The sequence below is a fragment of the Pangasianodon hypophthalmus genome, chromosome 28, assembly GCF_027358585.1.
Source record: "Pangasianodon hypophthalmus isolate fPanHyp1 chromosome 28, fPanHyp1.pri, whole genome shotgun sequence".
NCBI lineage: Eukaryota > Metazoa > Chordata > Actinopteri > Siluriformes > Pangasiidae > Pangasianodon > Pangasianodon hypophthalmus.
In genome coordinates, this window is record NC_069737.1 from 8,132,364 (window position 1) to 8,151,955 (window position 19,592).

The following is a 19,592-nucleotide window of genomic DNA, read 5'->3' on the forward strand; positions in this document are numbered from 1 at the left end:
AACATCAGAGAAAATGTCCCAGCATAACACAAGTCTGATTATTATTTCTGGAGTATAAACCTAAAGCTGTCTTTATGAGTATTTTTCCCCCAGAAAGAACCTATGCTGTATTGAGTAGAAATGACTGCATTATTGGCATTGACCTTCTGATGTAACAAAGAAGCAATATATCAAGGCAATTTGTGGAGAATGCTTCTATAAACAAAAAAATGCACTTATATGGAGAAAAAGAAATCCTGATTTAATGTGTAACACAAAAGTAAAACCTCACGCTTGTGCAAAATTTTGTTGCATCCCGTGGGATCCCAGTCCTGATGCACACCTCTAGTCTCATGTTCTATGAACCTTTCTGGCAAGCGTTTAAAAAAAATCGGTATTTACATCTGTTTAGAAACATTATTTCTTCATTCTGAATAATGTATTGGCGTTTCAGCTACATATTTAACAGGATGCTATGAACACTTATAAGGAATGAATACTGCAATGATCACTATCAAAAATAATGTAAAGAAAAAAGGAAGGAATATAGAGTGCATTTATCTAAAAAAAAAGGACATTTTGTTTAATTGACTAAATTTAAAACAATTTATTGAATTAATGGCTTATAAAAAAAAGGCACATTCATAAATAATGTAGATATTGAAAAAAAAACAGCTAAGACGAATGCATTCTTACAGTTTAAACATGTATGTGCACATTACTTGCATATATATATATAGCATACCCTGTTTACAGTATATGCAAAAAGAAACATGTATACATGCACACTAATACACACAGATCTTACACACAAATTGGCAAACATGAACTTTGCTGTCTATGCAGTAACCACTCTTACAAGGACAGTTACGTTAAAGACCATATTAATGGCCTTGAAGAAAGTAAACAAAACATTCATGGGACACTCCACTGTACTCACTAGAAGGATCAACTCTATTTTTATAGCTTTTCCTTGTCATTGTCACCTCTTGTTTGTTCGTTAAGGATGTACGTACGATTTCCTGCAAAGCTGCTATTGATAAAAATGTGATACAAATAAAATCAAAGCATATTGAATATTAGCTAGAAACCAACATGAAGTTTTTACAGCTTTGTTAACTTTAACTAGTGAAGGTTCATATTTCAGAGAGACTAATAGTTACATTTCTTCCTTGCTTATGGTCAGAAAGCATCATTGAACACAATAAAACCTACACAATCTCATTTCAGCACTGCTATAAAGTTCACAGCACTGAATATTGCAGCGATGAGATTCCAGCTTCTCTAGCCAGGGCATAAAAGTGACCCTTCTTGTCAAACAGTACACTTGGGGAATCAAACTCCACAATTTTCCCAGCATCCAGAACCATCACCCTGTGGAAAACAAGAGAAAGGGCTTATATTGACAAGCTAGGAGCCAAGATTAGAATACTGATTACAGCTTGTTTTGTTCCTTCAGAACAAAAAGTTAGAATGCATAATCAGTGTGATGATACCAGAGAGATAAATGCCTTTAGTCTGTGGTATATTTTCAGGTTCAGTTTAGTCTTTCTTGCTTCTTTAAAATACAAATTGGCCATAATAGCAACATTTATTGTATGCAAAAACCTGATTTACATTAGCACTTATTATATCTTAAATAAAGGCCTGAGTGTCACAGTGTAAAGCTTTTTATGCACTTCCTAGTGAATCACATGGAGGTTTAACTCCCCCGTTTTGCAGCTTTATGGTGCCTGGTTTGACCCTTTTCCTCTAAGTTCTCTGGTTTCCTACCACCAAAAACATACCCATAGGGGTGTGTGTGTGTGTGTGTGTGTGTGTGTGTGTGTTGCAATAGACTGGTGTTCCATCCATGTTGTATTCCCACCACACACCCAGTGTACCTGGGATAGGTCCCATGACCCTGATAGTGTGGTTACTGAAAATAAATAAATGAATAATTACGTAATCAAACTGATGTTCAGACAGTTTTAACCCAAAAGTGACAAGAATGTTTAGCTTTTTATAAATATGAAACCTTTCTTTTTAAAATCAATTTACAGTCAAAGGAGCTATCCCAAATAGACAGGACCCTGCGAACTACAGTATTGCTACAGAGTAAAACCTGACAGGTTAAGTTTACTTAAATCAATTAAGGAAACTGATTGCATTAAACCATTTAAGTTTAAAAATTGATTGCTTTGAGTACAGCTAACTTATAAACATTTGAGTTCACTTATATAAAATTTACTAAGCCAAGTTCAATTTTAAAATGCTATTTTGATTATAAAGCTATATTAAAAATAAAACAGCTCACTCACTCTCTTTCAGTAACTGTTTTATCCCTATCAGGGTCTCATGGATCCGGGGTCTATCCCGGGAACACTGGGTCTGAGGCAGAAATACCCCCTGAATGGCACACCAGTCCAATGCAGGGCACCATGCACACACACCTTCACACACATTTGCATCTAGGGGCAATTTGTCTTAGCCAATCCACCTACTGGAATGTTTCTGGGAGGTGGGAGGAAACCTGAGAACCAGGAGGAAACCCTGGATATTTGGTGTGATGATCCTTGCTTTAAAAAAAAGTTATTAGTCTCAGGTGCAATATATGCAGTTTCATAAGGAAGTTAAAAAGTTTATAAGGAAGTCTTGCAGAAGCAGCCACAGTTCTTCTGAAAACTTTGACTGTCACACTTGCTTCTAATTTTTCAGCAAAACCCAGCAGCCTTCATTATGTTTTTTGTCTGAAAAGTGTCTCTTATGTAATATGCTGCTTTCTTTACTGACATACAAACATTTTTCTGTAACATTTAATTTTGTGCAGGAAAACTAATGTTAGGGAATCTAAAATGTTTTTTGTACTGACTCGATGATGTAGAAGTCATAAAATAAAAATCTGTAACAAAGTTTTTACTAAAAATATAGGGTGCCTAAGACTTTTGCACAGTACTGTATATATATATATATATATATATATATATATATATATATATATATATATACATACAGTCAGGTCCATAAATATTGGGACAGTGACACAGTTTTGGTAATTTTGCCTCTGTACACCACCACAGTGGATTTGAAATGAAGCAGTCAGGATGTGACTGAAGTGTAGACTTTCAGCTTTAATTCAAGGGGTTTAACAAAAATATTGCATTAACCGTTTAGGAATTACAGCCATTTTTTACAGAGTTCCTCCATTTTCACAGGCTCAAAAGTAATGGGACAAACTAATATAATCATAAATATTAGGATTATTTTTATTACTTGGAGGTAAATCCTTTGCAGTCAATGACTACCTGAAGTCTGGACCCCATGGACATCACCAAATGCTGAGTTTCCTCCCTTGAGATGATTTGCCAGGTCTTTACTGCAGCCATCTTCAGTTGCTGCTTGTTTGTGGGTCTTTCTGCCTTCAGATTTGTCTTCAGTAAGTGAAAAGTAGCTCAGTTGGGTTGAGGTCAGGTGACTGACTCGGCCATTTAAGAACATTTAATTTCCAAGCTCTTGGGCTGCTTTCACAGTATGTTTTGGGTTGTTATCCATCTGTACTGTGAAGCACTGTCCTATCAGTTTTGCAGCATTTGACTGAATCTGAGCAGAAAGTATAGCTCTGTACACTTCAGAATTCATCCTGCTGCTTCTATCAACAGTTACATTATCAATAAACCCCAGTGACCCAGTTCCGTTGGCAGCCAAACATGCCCATGCCATAACACTGCCTCCACATGTTTGACGGATGATGTGGCATGCTTTGGATCATGAGCCCTTCCTTTCCTTCTCCATACTTTTCTCTTCCCATCAATCTGGTACAAGTTAATCTTGCATCAGAACTGGTCAGGCTTTTTTTTAGAGGTTTTTTAGCAAAGTCTAATCTGGCCTTTGTGTTCTTGAGTGTTACCAGCGGTTTGCATCTTGAGGTAAACCGTCTGTATTTACATTCATGAAGGTGGCTCTTGATTGTAGACTTTGACAATGATAGGCCTACCTCCTCCAGAGTGTTCCTGACTTGGCTAGATGTTGTGAAGAGGTTGTTCTTCAATAAGAAAAGAATTCTGCAATCATCCACTTTAGTTGTTTTCTGTGGTCTCCCAGGCCTTTTGGTGTTGCTGAGCTCGCCAGTGCATTCCTTCTTTTTAAGAATGTACCAAATTGTTGATTTGGCCACTCCTAAAGTTTCTGCTATCTCTCTGATAGGTCTGTTTTGGTTTTTCAGCCTAATGATGGCCTCCTTCACTTGCATCAACACCTTTCTGGACGGCATATTGAGAGTTCCCATGAACAGCTACCAAATGCAAATTCAGCACTTGGAATCAGCTCCAGACCTTTTATCTCCTTAATTTATCATGATATAAGGAGAAAACAGGCCATAGCTGGCCATGAAACTGCTTATCAGTCAATTGTCCCATTACTTTTGAGCCTGTGAAAATGGAGGAACTCTGTAAAAAATGGCTGTAATTCCTAAACGGTTAATGCAATATTTTTGTTAAACCCCTTGAATTAAAGCTGAAAGTCTACACTTCAGTCACATCTTGACTGCTTCATTTCAAATCCACTGTGGTGGTGTACAGAGGCAAAATTACCAAAACTGTGTCACTGTCCCAATATTTATGGACCTGACTGTATATGTACCTATATATATAGGTGTTTGGGAAAATTTTGAAAGAAAAAAGTTTGGTCTAGGTTTGAACTAATATTATGTAAGTAATTAAATAATAATAAATAATAATCATATGAGTTGTGCTTACATAAAATTTCACACACAAATGAAGTAACTCAATCAGACTGAGATCTTCGAACAATGTTCAGTTACTGAGTTGTCATAACTTCATTCAGATGAGTAAATATGACATTTGAACATATCTGAGTAGTGATTACTCATTTCATTTAATCATTGCCATTGTTAGATTTTACCGTGTGCTGTTCATGATGGTGTGGATGCGGTGGGCGATGGTGAGCACAGTGCATTGGGAGAACTCTCGGGTGATGGTGCTCTGAATCAGTTCATCTGTCTCTAAATCAACAGCAGCCGTGGCCTCATCCAGGATCAGGATCTTTGACTTCCGTAGCAAAGCCCTAGCCAGACATAGCAGCTGCCTCTGGCCCACGCTGTTAAAAAAAAAAATATCACAAATTATCACAAATTGTCTAAATCTAGTAGTGATTGTTCAATAGACACATAAATGAGTTATCCTTCCACACTTTGAGTAAGTACATTCTGTCCATGTCAATTTTCATTGAACAATTTAAGTAAATTAATAATTGTAAGCATGAGAAAAAAAAGTGAAAAAAGTTTAAAAACAATTATAAACAATTATATGCACATGACAGATAGAGTCTCTGTGACTCAGACCCCTAAAGTGGTCTTTAGTTTCCCATTGGGAAAAAGGTTTCTGTGTCCAACTGTCCAACTGAGTGTTTCTTTTTCAGAGAGGTTTTCAAGTAATACCTCTTTAGGCAGGTAAGAATTCCTTATAATCCATTCTTACTATACAACAAGGAGAGTTCTTTCATACTAAGATTGTCCTGTCCTTCAAATTTCTAAGTGATATTGAAAAGCCCATGTCTTGAGCCTGGATATAATAAGTTATAAGTCCACAAAATGAATAAAAACATATTGTAAGCATATTAATTCAAGATACAGGAATGTAAAGTAAAATGGACATATCCAAGAACCCAATCTAAACAGCTATTCTATGTCCTCATTATTCTCCAAGTGTTGCAGAAGTTCACCATGACACAGTGTTTAGCTTTAAATGTAAAATGAAACGATTCCACGTAAACTGTTTACGGCTTTTTCACAACGTGACACGACATATTTAATGGTCAGGTTAATTAATCGGTTTGACACTACTTTTGTACGTAATAATTACGATTGATGAAGCTACGTATGTTTTGTATATAATTCCATACAACATTACTGATATATAATACTGCTGCCTCCAATTAAAACTAATGATCCACTTCCACTTCTAACGTCTGTTTTTAACAATTCAGTGCATTACTGTTGAGTGGGAGATCAAAGATTCAAATGGCTATAGGCAATGTGATGAAAACTTCTCTGACACTGACACAGTGTCTGATACTTATTATACACTTGTCTAGGCACAGAGCCTTGAAGGCTGCAATCTCATTAGCTGTCCACACGTCCGAGTATGCACACATACAGACAGGTGATGAATTAAAGATTAAAAAAAAAATAGTAGTGCTGCTATGTCATTCTTCTGACATGGTTTCCCCTTAGAGAGAAGGGTCAGTGCAAATCACTACAAAGTTCTTCAGGCTGATCAGCTTTATCCTATGATGAAATATTTCTGTCCTGATGGGAGTGGATGACTCCAGGATGACTCCAGCCTGCATCCACAGGACACATGGGCTCACTGATTCAAAGGATGTAATTCATATGGTAAGACCTCCAGTCACTGGTGTGCTATGGGTCTCCAGATCTCAACCCAATTGAACACCTATGAGCTGATGTGATAGACAGCATGATCCACCATCGAAAAAAATCATCATCCCTCCAATATTATTCCACACCAGGGGTTGACAAATCAGAAATGCATTAGCTAGCCCTCTGGACAAGTAGATTCCTCACTGCACTTGCTCTGTCTCATCCTCTGGATGCCTTATCTCTTCTGGTACAAATGATTTTTTTTTCTCAGATATAGCACATGGAAAAGAGGGCATAAAAGAAGGCTTGTTCAGTAATCAGATTACATAGTGCTAGCATTCAAATTTTTACTTCACAATTCTGATATTCCTTTTATTTTTACTGCTTCATTTATTACTATAATGTCTTTTATTCCTACATTGTTGTGACATATCTGTTTGAGCAACCTCTGGCACAAGAATTTCCCTCAGGATGAATAAAATACTATCTTATCTTATCTTATTTAAAATTAGTTTGTAGACCTTTATACAGCATTACGACAGTAATAGCTTAAATCCCCAAATAGCACGAGCCATTCACAGTCACATAACTATAGTGCATTGCATTACAGTTTGTTTAATGCACTTTCATTTATATTGGGATACATACAGACCCCGCATTGATCAATACAAATAGTTCTCTCTCATTTATCAGTTATCAGACAGAAGAAATTCATTACATCTCAAGGCCCTGCTACTCTTTTATCATTGCAAGAGGTATACTCTTTTACATGCAAGGGTTAACAAATGATAAATCCATTAGTTCCCTGCCCAGTCCTATGGGAAACCCAATGGACCAGGCTAAAAAGTAGTACCTAACAAAATATAATAATCTATGGCAAGCTAGTTAACTAATTAAGTGCATTATTACAAATTAAGGGAAATGAATGAGTATATGAATTCCTGATGAAGGGACAACTGTGTAGCCATAGTCCTTATCCTCACCTCGACCTCAACAAAAAGTCAATGGCGAATATTTCAGCTATGAGTTGCAGTTGCAGTGTTTTATCCATGCATAACAAGTAAATATATTACTAGGATCTTTATTTTCTTTCAATATGTTTCAGTATGTTCTTTATTTTTTTTCAACAGCCTCACAGGGAAATGAAACTTACTCAGAGTAAAGCGCAGACTACCCTCTTCCACATACTTGAGGCGTTAGACACCACAATTGGCTTGTGTCAGTGTGATTGACAGGGGAGAGTGAATATGGCATCCCTCCCACCCACAGCCCATATCTACCATCATTTTTTTTTAGCAAAAATAGTGAGTTAGCCCTAACCTAAGTCTATCTTTTCCCTAAGTGCTACATAGAAGTTCAGAACCAGCTATAGGTTTCGCCCATTTGGGATGCACGTAATTTCCTTTTCCTTTTGTTAGTCCAGACTTCTCTAGCCCCAGCCTCAGACTCCAGCTCCTCCTGGGATCCCCAGATGTTCCCATAAGCAAAAGCTATGTTGAAAGCTGCTCAGCACTAATAGGTACAATCCCCTATCTAGTTGCCATATGTTTAATTGGTAGCTTTGCTGCTGCTTCATGTCTCAAACCATTGAAGTTACGCATTGAAGTTACGCTAGCTAGTTAAGTAGAGTAATTCAAATTAGGAACTTCATCATCAATTAATACCTGTTACAGTATGTCTGTGAGTATTTCTGGGGATGTCATTGTAGGACTCATATTTAATAAGAAAAAAAAATCTAGTTTAGGCCACACTCACTTCAGGTTTAAATTCAAATACATATATTTGGAGTACTAAACAGATACACATATGTTGTATGTCATGGTAAACACACTACATCCCTCATTCATATGCTCAGATTTAACCTTACCTGAGATTTTCTCCTCCTTCTGCGACTTCATGCTGTAACCGTGCTGGCAGAGTCACCACATGATCCTTCAGGTGAGCCAGTTCTAAAACTTTCCAGATCTCCTCATCACTGAACACCTCAAAAGGGTCTAGATTCATCCGTAGAGTCCCAGAGAACAGCACTGGGTCCTGCACATGCAAATTTACTTTAATTAATTCATTCATTCATTCATTCATTTCACTTTGTTTGCTGGGGGTTGCTGTGGCAACAGGCTGAGAAGGTCAGTCAAGACTTCTCACTTCCCCAGCCACAGATTTCAGCACCTCCTGGGGGTTCACAGGCCGACTGTGATCTCTGGCGTGTCCTCGGTCTGCCCCAGGGTCTCCGTTCAGTGGGATGTGCCAGAGCTCTTCTTACAAAGGTATTGCATTTGCTTCTGGTCATAGATAGTGGATATTTAGTTCTAGAGAGCTTATATCATTTTCACTACCTCACTTATTCTGCCTCACTCATAGGTTGCTCTAAAGTTTCTGCCAAATGAGTAAATGTAAAGGTCAAAGCTTGGAAACTTAACAGTGATAGTTAATTGGTTAAAAACACACACACACACACAGAAGAATCCATAACATTCATACAATCTCCTATAGTGAGGCAGCACACTGATGTGATGTTCGAATATATTTTATTCTATAGTTCACTGTTTCTGGTATCTCCTTTAAATATATGCCTTTTATGCATATATTTGCATTTAAATCAATAACTGCTATGAGTTATTCAGGAACTACAGTAATGCTATTCTTAGCATGCATGTCAATTACTTAAATTCTGTATGAATGTAGAAAAAAATCAAAAACTGCAAAGAATCATACTTGCATAAATTCATCCAATATGTTTACAGGCACTTGTGTACTGGAAAAAAGTTTTTAAATGGGATTTAAAAAAAACAAAAAAAAAACATGATCTAACCACCTCAACAGTTGCATTGCAACTTGCTAATAAACCCATCAAACATGTAGGACATTAAAATTTCTCCTCATGCTTTTCTTAACATGGAGTCACTTCACTAGCAAAGTAGACTAGAGTCTTAACTACTAAGTCTTCACTAAGACTGTTTGATTTAGGAGTTTGTTTTAAAATGAAAGTGTTGCAATCTTGGCATTTTGCAATGTATCTACGGTGTTTACAGCATCTGAGACAGTTGGTTATGTTTGCACACATGCACAGAAATAGAAAAACAGAAAGTATCAGATTAACAGTATACATTCTCTGAATAATGTGATTATTGGGCTAAAATCCCATGTAAAATATTAGCGTATGCTGTTTACGTGACCACTTCGTTCATTTATTAAATGCTGAAATCAGATACTGACAAATCGGAATCAAGCTTTTCGTGTATATTTGTAACTGTATATTTTTTGGACGAGAAATCTATGGATCACCTGTGGAATAATGGTTAATCGGTTCCTGAGAGTGTGGAGGCCCAGGGTGGAGATGTCGACGCCGTCTATTATGATATGTCCCTCGGCTGCCTCCATGATGCGGAACAGACAGTTGGTCAGGCTGGACTTGCCTGCTCCTGTCCGGCCAACAATGCCAATCTGTAAAACAGTCATGTAACACACTGATTACTTCCCATGATTATTATTTCAACTGGAACAACTGCTGTGGTTGGGTCTTTGACCCCATGATCCTTCTCTCAAACTGCTTGATAGATTCATGACTCATTATCTGCATGCATTTGTAAAGAAGTGAGACTTCAGATAGATCTCCTGGTCTTCGATTCATATTTTATTGTACATATTGTGAGTTTGAGTGCTGCCGCTCCTAAAGCTGATTCCTGGATTAGTTCAATAAAGACACACTGCACATGGCAGATGTTTCACTCACAAGCAATTCAGTGTTTTTCAGTCACAGTATCAGTCGCTACCATGCACTGAGTCATACCTTTTGTTCAGTTGCTGCTGACTGGCTTTAAGAATATTAAACTCAGATTTTACACAGGTATACGCTATACATTTATCTGTTGCATGAAATGGGTAAATCATATTTGCAGTTGCATGTATGCCAAACCTGACAAATTTAAATGAATTATTTAACTCATTGGATTCAAATTACTTCAGCAACTGAAAAGACTAAAAAAAAATATCATTACATGGTAGGTGCATTTCTGCAGGTACACGCAAAGAGTAATATAAAATATAAAATAAAAGGCAAAATACGCTGCCTGTTGATCACACTGGATTTTTTTGTTGTTGTTGCAATGTATAGGAGTGCACGTATATATGTGTGTGTATGTGTAGTGACCTTCTTTGTGGCTCAGACATATAATATTTTCAACATAACAAATTAGCCCTGTTCTTGTAAGCAGAGTTGAATGGTAGGCTCGATGTGAGGTCTGTGTAAATTGAAGTGGAGCTCATACAATCCTTAGAGAGCAAACAGATACATACCACACTAAGATATTGCACATACATAAAGGGTATGATCTCTCAACGCACAGTTGATTACAGTGCATCTTGAAGAAACCACTGATCAGGGCTGGTCTAAACATCTGAGCCCTGGATGACTACATTGGTTGAAAACATGTTAAAATGGTTTTCTTCAAGATATATCATGTTTCCATGGACATTACTGGTGGTGAATTTAATGTGTGAGGAGTTGGGATGGCTGGGGCTTGAGAGATGTGACCTTCTCTCTCTTGTATTCCTGATTGCATTCCATACGTGCACTAGCATGCATTTCTGTTATTAAAATCGCCTGTGTTAGATTCAAGACATATCTTGACAAATATATCTAATTAGATTAGTTTCATTTTAATAGGTGATGCAGCAACCAGGACATAAAAAAGTAACAATAATCCACATGAACTACATGCTTTGTGCATGAAAATTTACTCAGAACATTCCTAAACCTAAAACCAGGAAAATGTTCACAATTTTGACTAGACATCCAGGCATCCTGATTTTAGAGTATTTAAGTAGTTCATGGGATCATTGCCAATCTTGCGAAGTCTTGCCAATCTCAGTGCTTGCCAGAGTTCTGGGTCTTGTTATATCTGATTGCCTCTTTGTGCCTTGAACTCTGGTCTTCTTTATCCGCCCTGTCAGTGGATTACCTATTGGCCTTGTTGAACTTGACTGCTTGTATTTTGACCTCTGCCTGACTTATTGTTGTGGATATTTGGACTGTGATTTCACTTTGATTTCTGCGATTTTTATTAAACCTCTTTCAAATGGATCCTCATCTGAATTTACATCAGGGGTTTCAGGAAAGGGGGAATATTGGAACTATTGAAATATTGGAGTATCTATTCGCTTTAAGTCATCCGTCAAGGCCTCAAGTGGTTTTAAATTTAAAGACATAATATAAATTTAATATATTCATATGCTTTTATAGATTTGTTTCATTCCTAGCATATCAAGATAACCTACCTTAAGCTTCATTATATGTATAATTTCTGGAAAAAATATACATGACATTGTTGAAAACTTGATATACACTTGATATAATGATTGTAAATGTAAAAGTGATCAGTAACCCAGTTTTGATTAACATTTTACTAACATTAAGTAAGATATGCTAACACGAACAACACATACAGTAGGCAGCTGCCTTAACAATGGTTAGTTCATGTTAAGTAAACAAGTAACAGCTTCATTAGGAAATGTTCTACAGGTAATGTTACACTCCTTTATGTATGTATAAACAATAATCCAATAATCTTAATATCTTAAATTATGTAAATTATTGCAACATATGTGTACACTTCTGTAATATATTTTTGGGCACTGTGTATATTGTAAGGAAATACAAGACCTATATTGGGACTACAGGACTATGGGCTACGAGGACTATGCAGATGGGTGTGAGGTTGCTATATCTAAAACAGCGTCTGAGAGGTTCTCCCAGGCTCATTATGTCTTACCATTTAAGCCACCACAACTACAGTCTCGGCAACATACAGGGAGGGGTCTGGTTCTGCTCTTGCCAGCTCACACCTATGGCAGGCTCAAAGCAAGCTTTAACAACCACACTCAAGATGGCTGGGCTCAAATAAAGTTGGATGGTGCAGTACAAAGCACAACATGAAATGCACTCTTCTATATGGCACCTGTGACATCAGGGTTTGCTATACCATAGTACAAAGACTTCACCGAGCAGTCATAGGGGATTTGTGCAGGCCCCAGCTCACTCACCCAGGCTCTCTGGCATCTCCTTTGATGAACGAATAATGAATAATGGTGATTGTGTCACATTGCTGGTCTCACTGGATGAAACACTACAGCCAGATGTGTACTGCCCAAGTGCTTATTATATTGTATTGTGTGTAACAGGCACTGACAGTAGCTCAGCTCTGTTCCAGTCTGTAAATGTTGACCCCTAATCTAAGGGAGTTGAAAGACAACTAATTTCTGGCATGGGGCTTCTGGGCCAAGGTATGAGGTGAAGCTCTTCCAGCTTGGTTTATACAAATCATCTGGTGTGGTTGGTCCAACGCATTCTGCCCGATGAGTCCAACTGAATCTGTGGCCAGGTTTTGGAGTTATGAAGCCAGCATGGCCAAAAGAACCATTTCCATGGAGCCTTTAGGACATCACACACTGGTATTCAAATGCTTGTAAAGGCCTGCCTGTCACACTACCTTTAAGCAGGGAGGACCACTCCGTCAGTCTTCTCATAAGTGTATGCCCCTCATCTATCCCACTGTGGACCAGTGGACCTGTGCAATACATTTTTTCATGTTCCCATTGCCAGGACACAGAGGCATTTTCTCTGGGTTTGCCGACCAAGGGCAGGCATTCAGTGTCCTGACTTTTGCCATTCCCTGGCACTACAGGCATTTTCAAGGTGAATTTAGATAACTGTGTATCCTCTGATGGACAGTGGCATCAGGATGCTGCCATAATTGCACAACTGTCTCCTGTGTCCCCCTTCCAGACAGAAGGCCATCTGAAACACATCCACCCTTCTCTCTCACTTTTTAGCACTTAAATTCAGAATGCTAGCAACCTCCTCATCTAGCATGTGTGGACAGGCTTGCGAGAACTGCAGGCATTCCAGAAACAGATCATCAAATGTCACAGAATGAAATGTGTCCCAAGCACATCTACCCAAAAGGTGTATGTGGCAGCCATAGCAGTGAACCACTGTGAAAAAACACATTCTGGCTCCGTCATTGTCATTAGAACTGTCTGTCTGTCCCACAATCACCTTAGCCTCTATGTCTATAGAGAGCCTAGAAACCATCCAAGAAATTGGACTGTATCATCAACCTGCTCAACCTAATGTAATGTAGGTTTCTCTTTTAGAACATCACAAGGATCCAACCTTTCTTCTCTGCCTGTACTCCTTATTCAGACAGCACAACAAATTCCATACAAGCTTCTTTCATAATCCACTCCAGTTTCACATATAAAGCCTCCCACATCTTTTCTGTTACCTTTTTATTTTTATTAATAAAGGCGCTCTATACATGCGGCTGAATTAAAATGTTCTATTGCTCTCTGGGCTATGTTATTACACTCTGCAGCATGCTAACACTTTTCCTCCAAGTAACAAACTAGACTCGGAGAGAGAGAGAGAGAGAGAGAGAGAGAGAGAGGATCCACGCACTGAGGCACTTTAATACAAAATCCGAGCATGCAAAGGGAAATCACAAACCAAATCAGTGTCGGTAACCAAGCAGTAGTCAAAGCATGAGTAGATTCATATAATATAAGATTATATAAATCTTTGAATAAGGATGATATGAATAAGGAATATAATCATTCCACCAAAGGAAAATCCAAAAGGTTATACCAAAAGACAGATGGTCAAACACAGCATAGACCATCAGTAGGATATCAAGGCTCAAAATGTATACAACCACAATGTTTGGCAAGACTTTGCAATGAATGAAGGATCTTGTTGTGTTTATAGTTGAAGGAGTCCAAAAATGTACACTGGAAATGTTTGGTAGAGGTTGTGTCTGAATGCTTGGGACTGGCAGGAAGGGGTGATGTCAAGGGCTGGTGTTAAGCCTGGTTTATACTACTGCATTAACATGCATTCGTGTCTTTATGTCACAATACAGAGAAATGGATCATGGGTAAATCTGGCATTCAGAGACACATGTGCTAGCGCTTTGTCCTCCCACAATCTAATTCCACACTGATTGGTTGGCGGGTGTCCGGGTGTGTATTTGGAATAGATTTGGTCATTTCTTCCATGGGTTTAAATGTAGTTAAATATCATAAAAAAGCTCATGACAGATGGATGGCAAAAACCTCAGTTTAGACATATTCATTATATTAATTTCTCAAACTGGTGTCTTTAATAGCATTGATCCTTTATGATAAAACTCTCACACTGAACAGCGAGTATAAACAAACTATACAAGTGAGTGTTTCCCGTGTATCATGTTTGCTTCACACATAGGCATGTGATCACATTATTGTTTAATGGATTTATTTATGCAAAATTACAAAAAATAATGATGATGTGTTATAAGTGAATATAAATTGCAGGGCCTTATACCAACTATAGTTCATTATAATGGCCAGTTGAATCCTACAGACTCACACAATTTACTTTCTCTTTCTTTCTCTAATATACTCCTAATATAAACAAAGTGTAGGTGATGGAAACTACAGCAACTCAATAAAAAAAAATAAAACTAAAGCATCCATCATACCGTAATTGTGAAAAAAAACCTGAAAAACTAGTTAAATCGAAGTGCTTCGATACAAAATCCGCTCGTGCTGCTGAATGGAGACGCATGAAAACACTTCAGAAATGTTTTCAGTGAGAATTTAATTTATAATTGATCATACAACATATCTTTCTTTTTCACTAGCACTTTTCAATTACTTATAACATACTTATGCCACTGTCTTGAGTTTATTTTTCCTACAGTAAAACACTGAACTCCTCTTTGATTTGGCTCTTCTTTGCTGTCTAACTCTGTAAATTCTGGTGTGGTTCATGCAAGATCCACTGTCATTACGTTTTGATGTGATCACAGAAGTATAAATCAATCCTTCCACCCCCTGCTCTAGAGCTCTCACTGCTATAGAATTTTGATTGCAGTACCATTTTATTGATACTTGAGAAAGGATAGAGTGCTATGGACAAATCAGGTTATGATAACCAAACAACCTAATACATCATGACATCTCATTCATCCTCACCTTTTCAGATGGGCTTTTATATGACATATAACACTGCAAAGGCACTGCAAGTATTAGGAAACGTGATAGATTTGTTGTGAGGGTTGCTCTTAGCTTTAATAAGGCCAGCCAACCGCATCATTTTGAACTGCTGCTCATGCTGCATCACAGGGAGGTGTAACAACGTTTCGGGATTCGAAATCGCAATGTCCAGGCAAAAATGTAAAAACAGGAGAATATAATATATTCTATAATAACAGTATAAATATTTCAGTTCCCCCTATCATAATATACATCATACTAGTGTATCGTTACACTTCTAACCTTAAGAATGCTTTACCTTTTCAGTGTTTTCAATGTTGCAGGTGACGCCATGAAGAACAAGCTCCAGCTCCGGTCGGTATCTGGCCTTGTAGTTCTCAAATCGGATCTTCCCTTCAGTGGGCCAATCATTTGGAGGACATATATCCGTGAGCCATGGAGCCTACACAAAGAAATAAAAAAGAAAATAGAGCTAAATCACTTTGTAAGTCCATATCAAGACATTTTTAAACCCTTTCCCTTGGAGTCACGTCCATATAACACAGAACAATTCGGTACAATCATACTTGTACAGATTGCTCTATTAGATTTACATATGTGCTACTAATAGCCTTTTTATTACTGCTTTATTTTTCCTTTTTTCTAACTTTATTTCCAATATTTACACACAGTAACTGACTGAATAGGTGATATTCTATCCCAGGTGTTAATATCACAACATAGCCAGTAGCCATGCTTTAACACACTTGAATAATCAGCAAACAGCTGGATTAGGGCAGGAAAAGATTAAGAATCATTAAAAGTAATTTGTTTATCTATGAACACTGGGCCTTCTTGCACCCATTGTTCCTGGGATAGATTCTCGCCAGGATAAAGTAGTTGCTAAAAATAAATGAATGAATGGATGAATGAATGATTGAATGAATGCCTCAGTATATTAAAAAAAGTCTCCATTTACTTCCATGTTAAAATAAGATGCTTAAACAGTACCTCATTTTTAATATCTGTGTATTCGCTGATCCGTTCCACTGCCACAATGTTTGTCTCCAGCTCTGATGTCATTCTCACAAGCCAGTTCAGTGTTTGAGTCACCTAATGGGTTTTCAAGACAGAAGTTGAAAGATAAGCCATCTTCGTGATGAACGCCCACAAAGAAATAAGAATAAACAAACACCCACACTTAAACAACTGGTACCTGCTTAAAAGATAAGGGGAAAAAGTAGTGAGCAAAAACTTTTTTTATGTTGGATGTGAGATTACAATGAAATGTGTGAAATATTGGACACAAATATAAAAATAAAAAGAAATGATCCATTGTTCTGATATAATTTACACAATTTATAGCAAGCTAATTCAAAGTCTATCCACTGGCCTTGTGTTAATTCCACTTGGTCACTTGTTTTATTGCATTTATTGAGTGCAATGATCTATATACATATTTTTTTTTTTTTCAGAAAATTCATTTTTCAGGTCTGCTCTTCATCCCATAATGTCAAATTCCAGTTGCTTCCATTTGCAATTCTACAAATCTTTTTGTCAACACTATATTACTACACTGTATAACTCCAAAAGGGCATCATGAAAATTGCTGACACAAATGTTTTATTAGATGTGGTCTTACATTTAAGGCATAGGAGATGGATAGTCCAACCAACCCACTGTCCAGGGAATCTCGAGATATCACTGCAAACAATGCTGAGAAAAACACCACCAGATTACCCAGGAACTCCAGCCGGATGGCTAGCCATCTGCAATTTAAAAAAACCAACATGAAAAAGTAAAAAAAAAAAATAGGAGAATAGAGAAGATGATTAGGAAATGGAAAACCCATCTTCATATCAATCTTGTAAATATAACGCAAATTTCAAAGATACAGACCGATTAGAAACAATCCAAGGGTAGATGCTCTTGAGGTTGTTATCAATAGTGACTTTGTTGTGTTCCATAAAACGCTCCTGATGTCTGTAAGCTCGAATGACAGAAAGACCAGCTACCGTTTCTCCAAAATGGGAGTAGATGGGAGAACGGGAAACAGAGTCTAATCGCCTCAGCTGCCTTGAAGTGGCCACATAGAACCTCTGCAACACAAAACAACATGGAGGAACATAGAGACATTCTGCCATGCTAATGCCAACATACTGTTATTCAGGAATAGCTACAGAAAAGCACTTTGGACAGATTAAATGAAAGGAGAAATGCCTGGTTATTTCAGTTATCTAAGGTATTTAGAAGTTGTGGAGATATGCGAATGTAAAAATTTGGCCAGTGTTACTAAAATCAACCTTGTTAAATGTCAAGTCTATTTGGAGGACATTGGAGACACTGTCAAATTTGGACACGTTTGTAAATAGGTTACTATAATTACCTGCACAAAGTAATAGACCACACCAAGAGGCACCACGATTGCTGTGAAAAGTGGAGTGGCAAGACAGATGACAAATAAGGTGCCAAGGACACCAAACAGACAGAGGATCCAAGAACGTAAAGACATGGGGATCATCTCGTCCAGGGTAAGCATGTCCTAAACGAGAGCAAATATATGCTTATATACTGCATGTACTTCATATATGACATATTGTTAATAAAAAATACTTTCCATTCAGGACACACAAATAAGTGTAATTAAATTTAATTAAATAAGGCACTTAAGGGCAAATAAATATGAATTCAAAAGGCTTGTAAGACAAGATATTAATTATATCAAATCTTAATGACAAACACATGATATTGCTTCAGTCACCAAGGTCCTTTTTGCATTTCAGTATATACTTTAGGAAAAAAAAAAAAAAAGCTACCTCAAACAAATGAAATAAAAACAGTTCTTGGTAGTGGACAGTTTGACTCTATTGTAGTTTCAGACTCACTTTTGCGAAGCGGTTCACCACCCTTCCTGACGGCGTGGTATCGAAGAACAGCATGGGTGCTCTGAGGATGTTGGACAGTAATCGAGTGTGTAAAATTCTGGAGGCACGAATTGTCCCGTCAGCCAGGAGCAAAGTACCCAGAAACACCAAAAACCCTGATAGACAGAAAAACATCACATTTTGATTTGATGTCAAAACAATTCCACCTAGATTCTTAACTTCTTTTAAAACATTGTGCTCATTGATTTATTTAAACTTTACTTAAATTTCTATTCATACAATTAATGCCATTCATTGGTACACTAGAAAATAAACAACATGTTCTCCAGGAAGAACTAACAAAGTCAGTAGACTAGCAATGGATTTTCTTTAAATAGCGCAAGAACTCTCAAGAGCTCTAGTTTTGAATTCACTCACTGAAACACTTGATCTGCTGAACAAAAGAGGAGCGAATCTCGATCATGATCAAGGATTCGCTGACTCAAGTGCTGCAGATCAAGTTTGACGTTCATAGGATCACATATGATATATGACATACGTATAAGAATCACGAAGCCTATCCACAGCAACTGAACAAAAGTGCAATGCAGTGATCCATACTGTTTAATTCACATTAAAAAGATATTCAACAATATCTTTAATAAAGATATTAATAGGAGAAAGCACTAGTGGTCACTAAGATACCAAAATCATTCAGTGCACCAATTTTAGTCCTTATTTTTTTTATCACGTGTTATGATTTAATATTGTTTTGTTCATGAATGATTGGTGCACTGAATGATTTTGGTATCTTAGTGACCACCAGTGCAGAGGTTGGGTTTGAATGAATACATTATTAAGAGATGTAGTTAAAGAAACAATCCACCCTGAACGACTTGCATACTAAGAATTAACATATTGCGTACATCTTACTTTAAAATTAACATATTGATCTTTAATGGTTTGAAATTGTTGAAAATCTTTCTCCTATTAAACTCATTTTAACTGCACAAGCAATGCTTCTCTGTAATAACAAAATATAGCATCATAAACAACAAATTAGCACAAGAATCACCAAGAACATCACAACTGTTTCAATAGAAACATATTTGATGTGTTTCAATGGAGTTTTCCTTTAAATTTGCTGCTATATGATATTCAATCAAACCAATTGCTCTCCTTCTCTTTAAGAACATTTTTATGATCACATACAATTAGACTACATATCAATTTTACTGGTAGCTATACTGTATAAACAGCTGTCTGACAGAACCTAGAGCAAATATATCTTCTGTTTTCTTCACTATATTTTCTTTCAATATTATAGTAGTAGTGTAAGAAGAATTTTTGGATGCCCT

The 19,592-nt window shown here is 37.2% G+C and overlaps 1 protein-coding gene across 1 annotated transcript in view; it reads right to left on the reverse strand.

The window, feature by feature from the left end:
* Window positions 1-571: 571 nt before the first annotated feature.
* The window catches only part of abcc2 (ATP-binding cassette, sub-family C (CFTR/MRP), member 2), a 50,951-nt gene continuing 31,930 nt past the window's right edge, over window positions 572-19,592 (reverse strand). The window contains exons 23-32 of the mRNA XM_026942979.3: window positions 18,256-18,410; window positions 17,757-17,912; window positions 17,270-17,469; window positions 17,013-17,139; window positions 16,382-16,483; window positions 15,690-15,833; window positions 9,641-9,799; window positions 8,223-8,389; window positions 4,879-5,073; window positions 572-1,353 (exon numbers count right to left, since the gene is read on the reverse strand). Of these exons, the coding sequence (XP_026798780.3) occupies window positions 1,224-1,353; window positions 4,879-5,073; window positions 8,223-8,389; window positions 9,641-9,799; window positions 15,690-15,833; window positions 16,382-16,483; window positions 17,013-17,139; window positions 17,270-17,469; window positions 17,757-17,912; window positions 18,256-18,410 (1,535 nt within the window). The 3' untranslated portion in view covers window positions 572-1,223. The remainder of the gene's footprint in view (window positions 1,354-4,878; window positions 5,074-8,222; window positions 8,390-9,640; window positions 9,800-15,689; window positions 15,834-16,381; window positions 16,484-17,012; window positions 17,140-17,269; window positions 17,470-17,756; window positions 17,913-18,255; window positions 18,411-19,592) is intronic.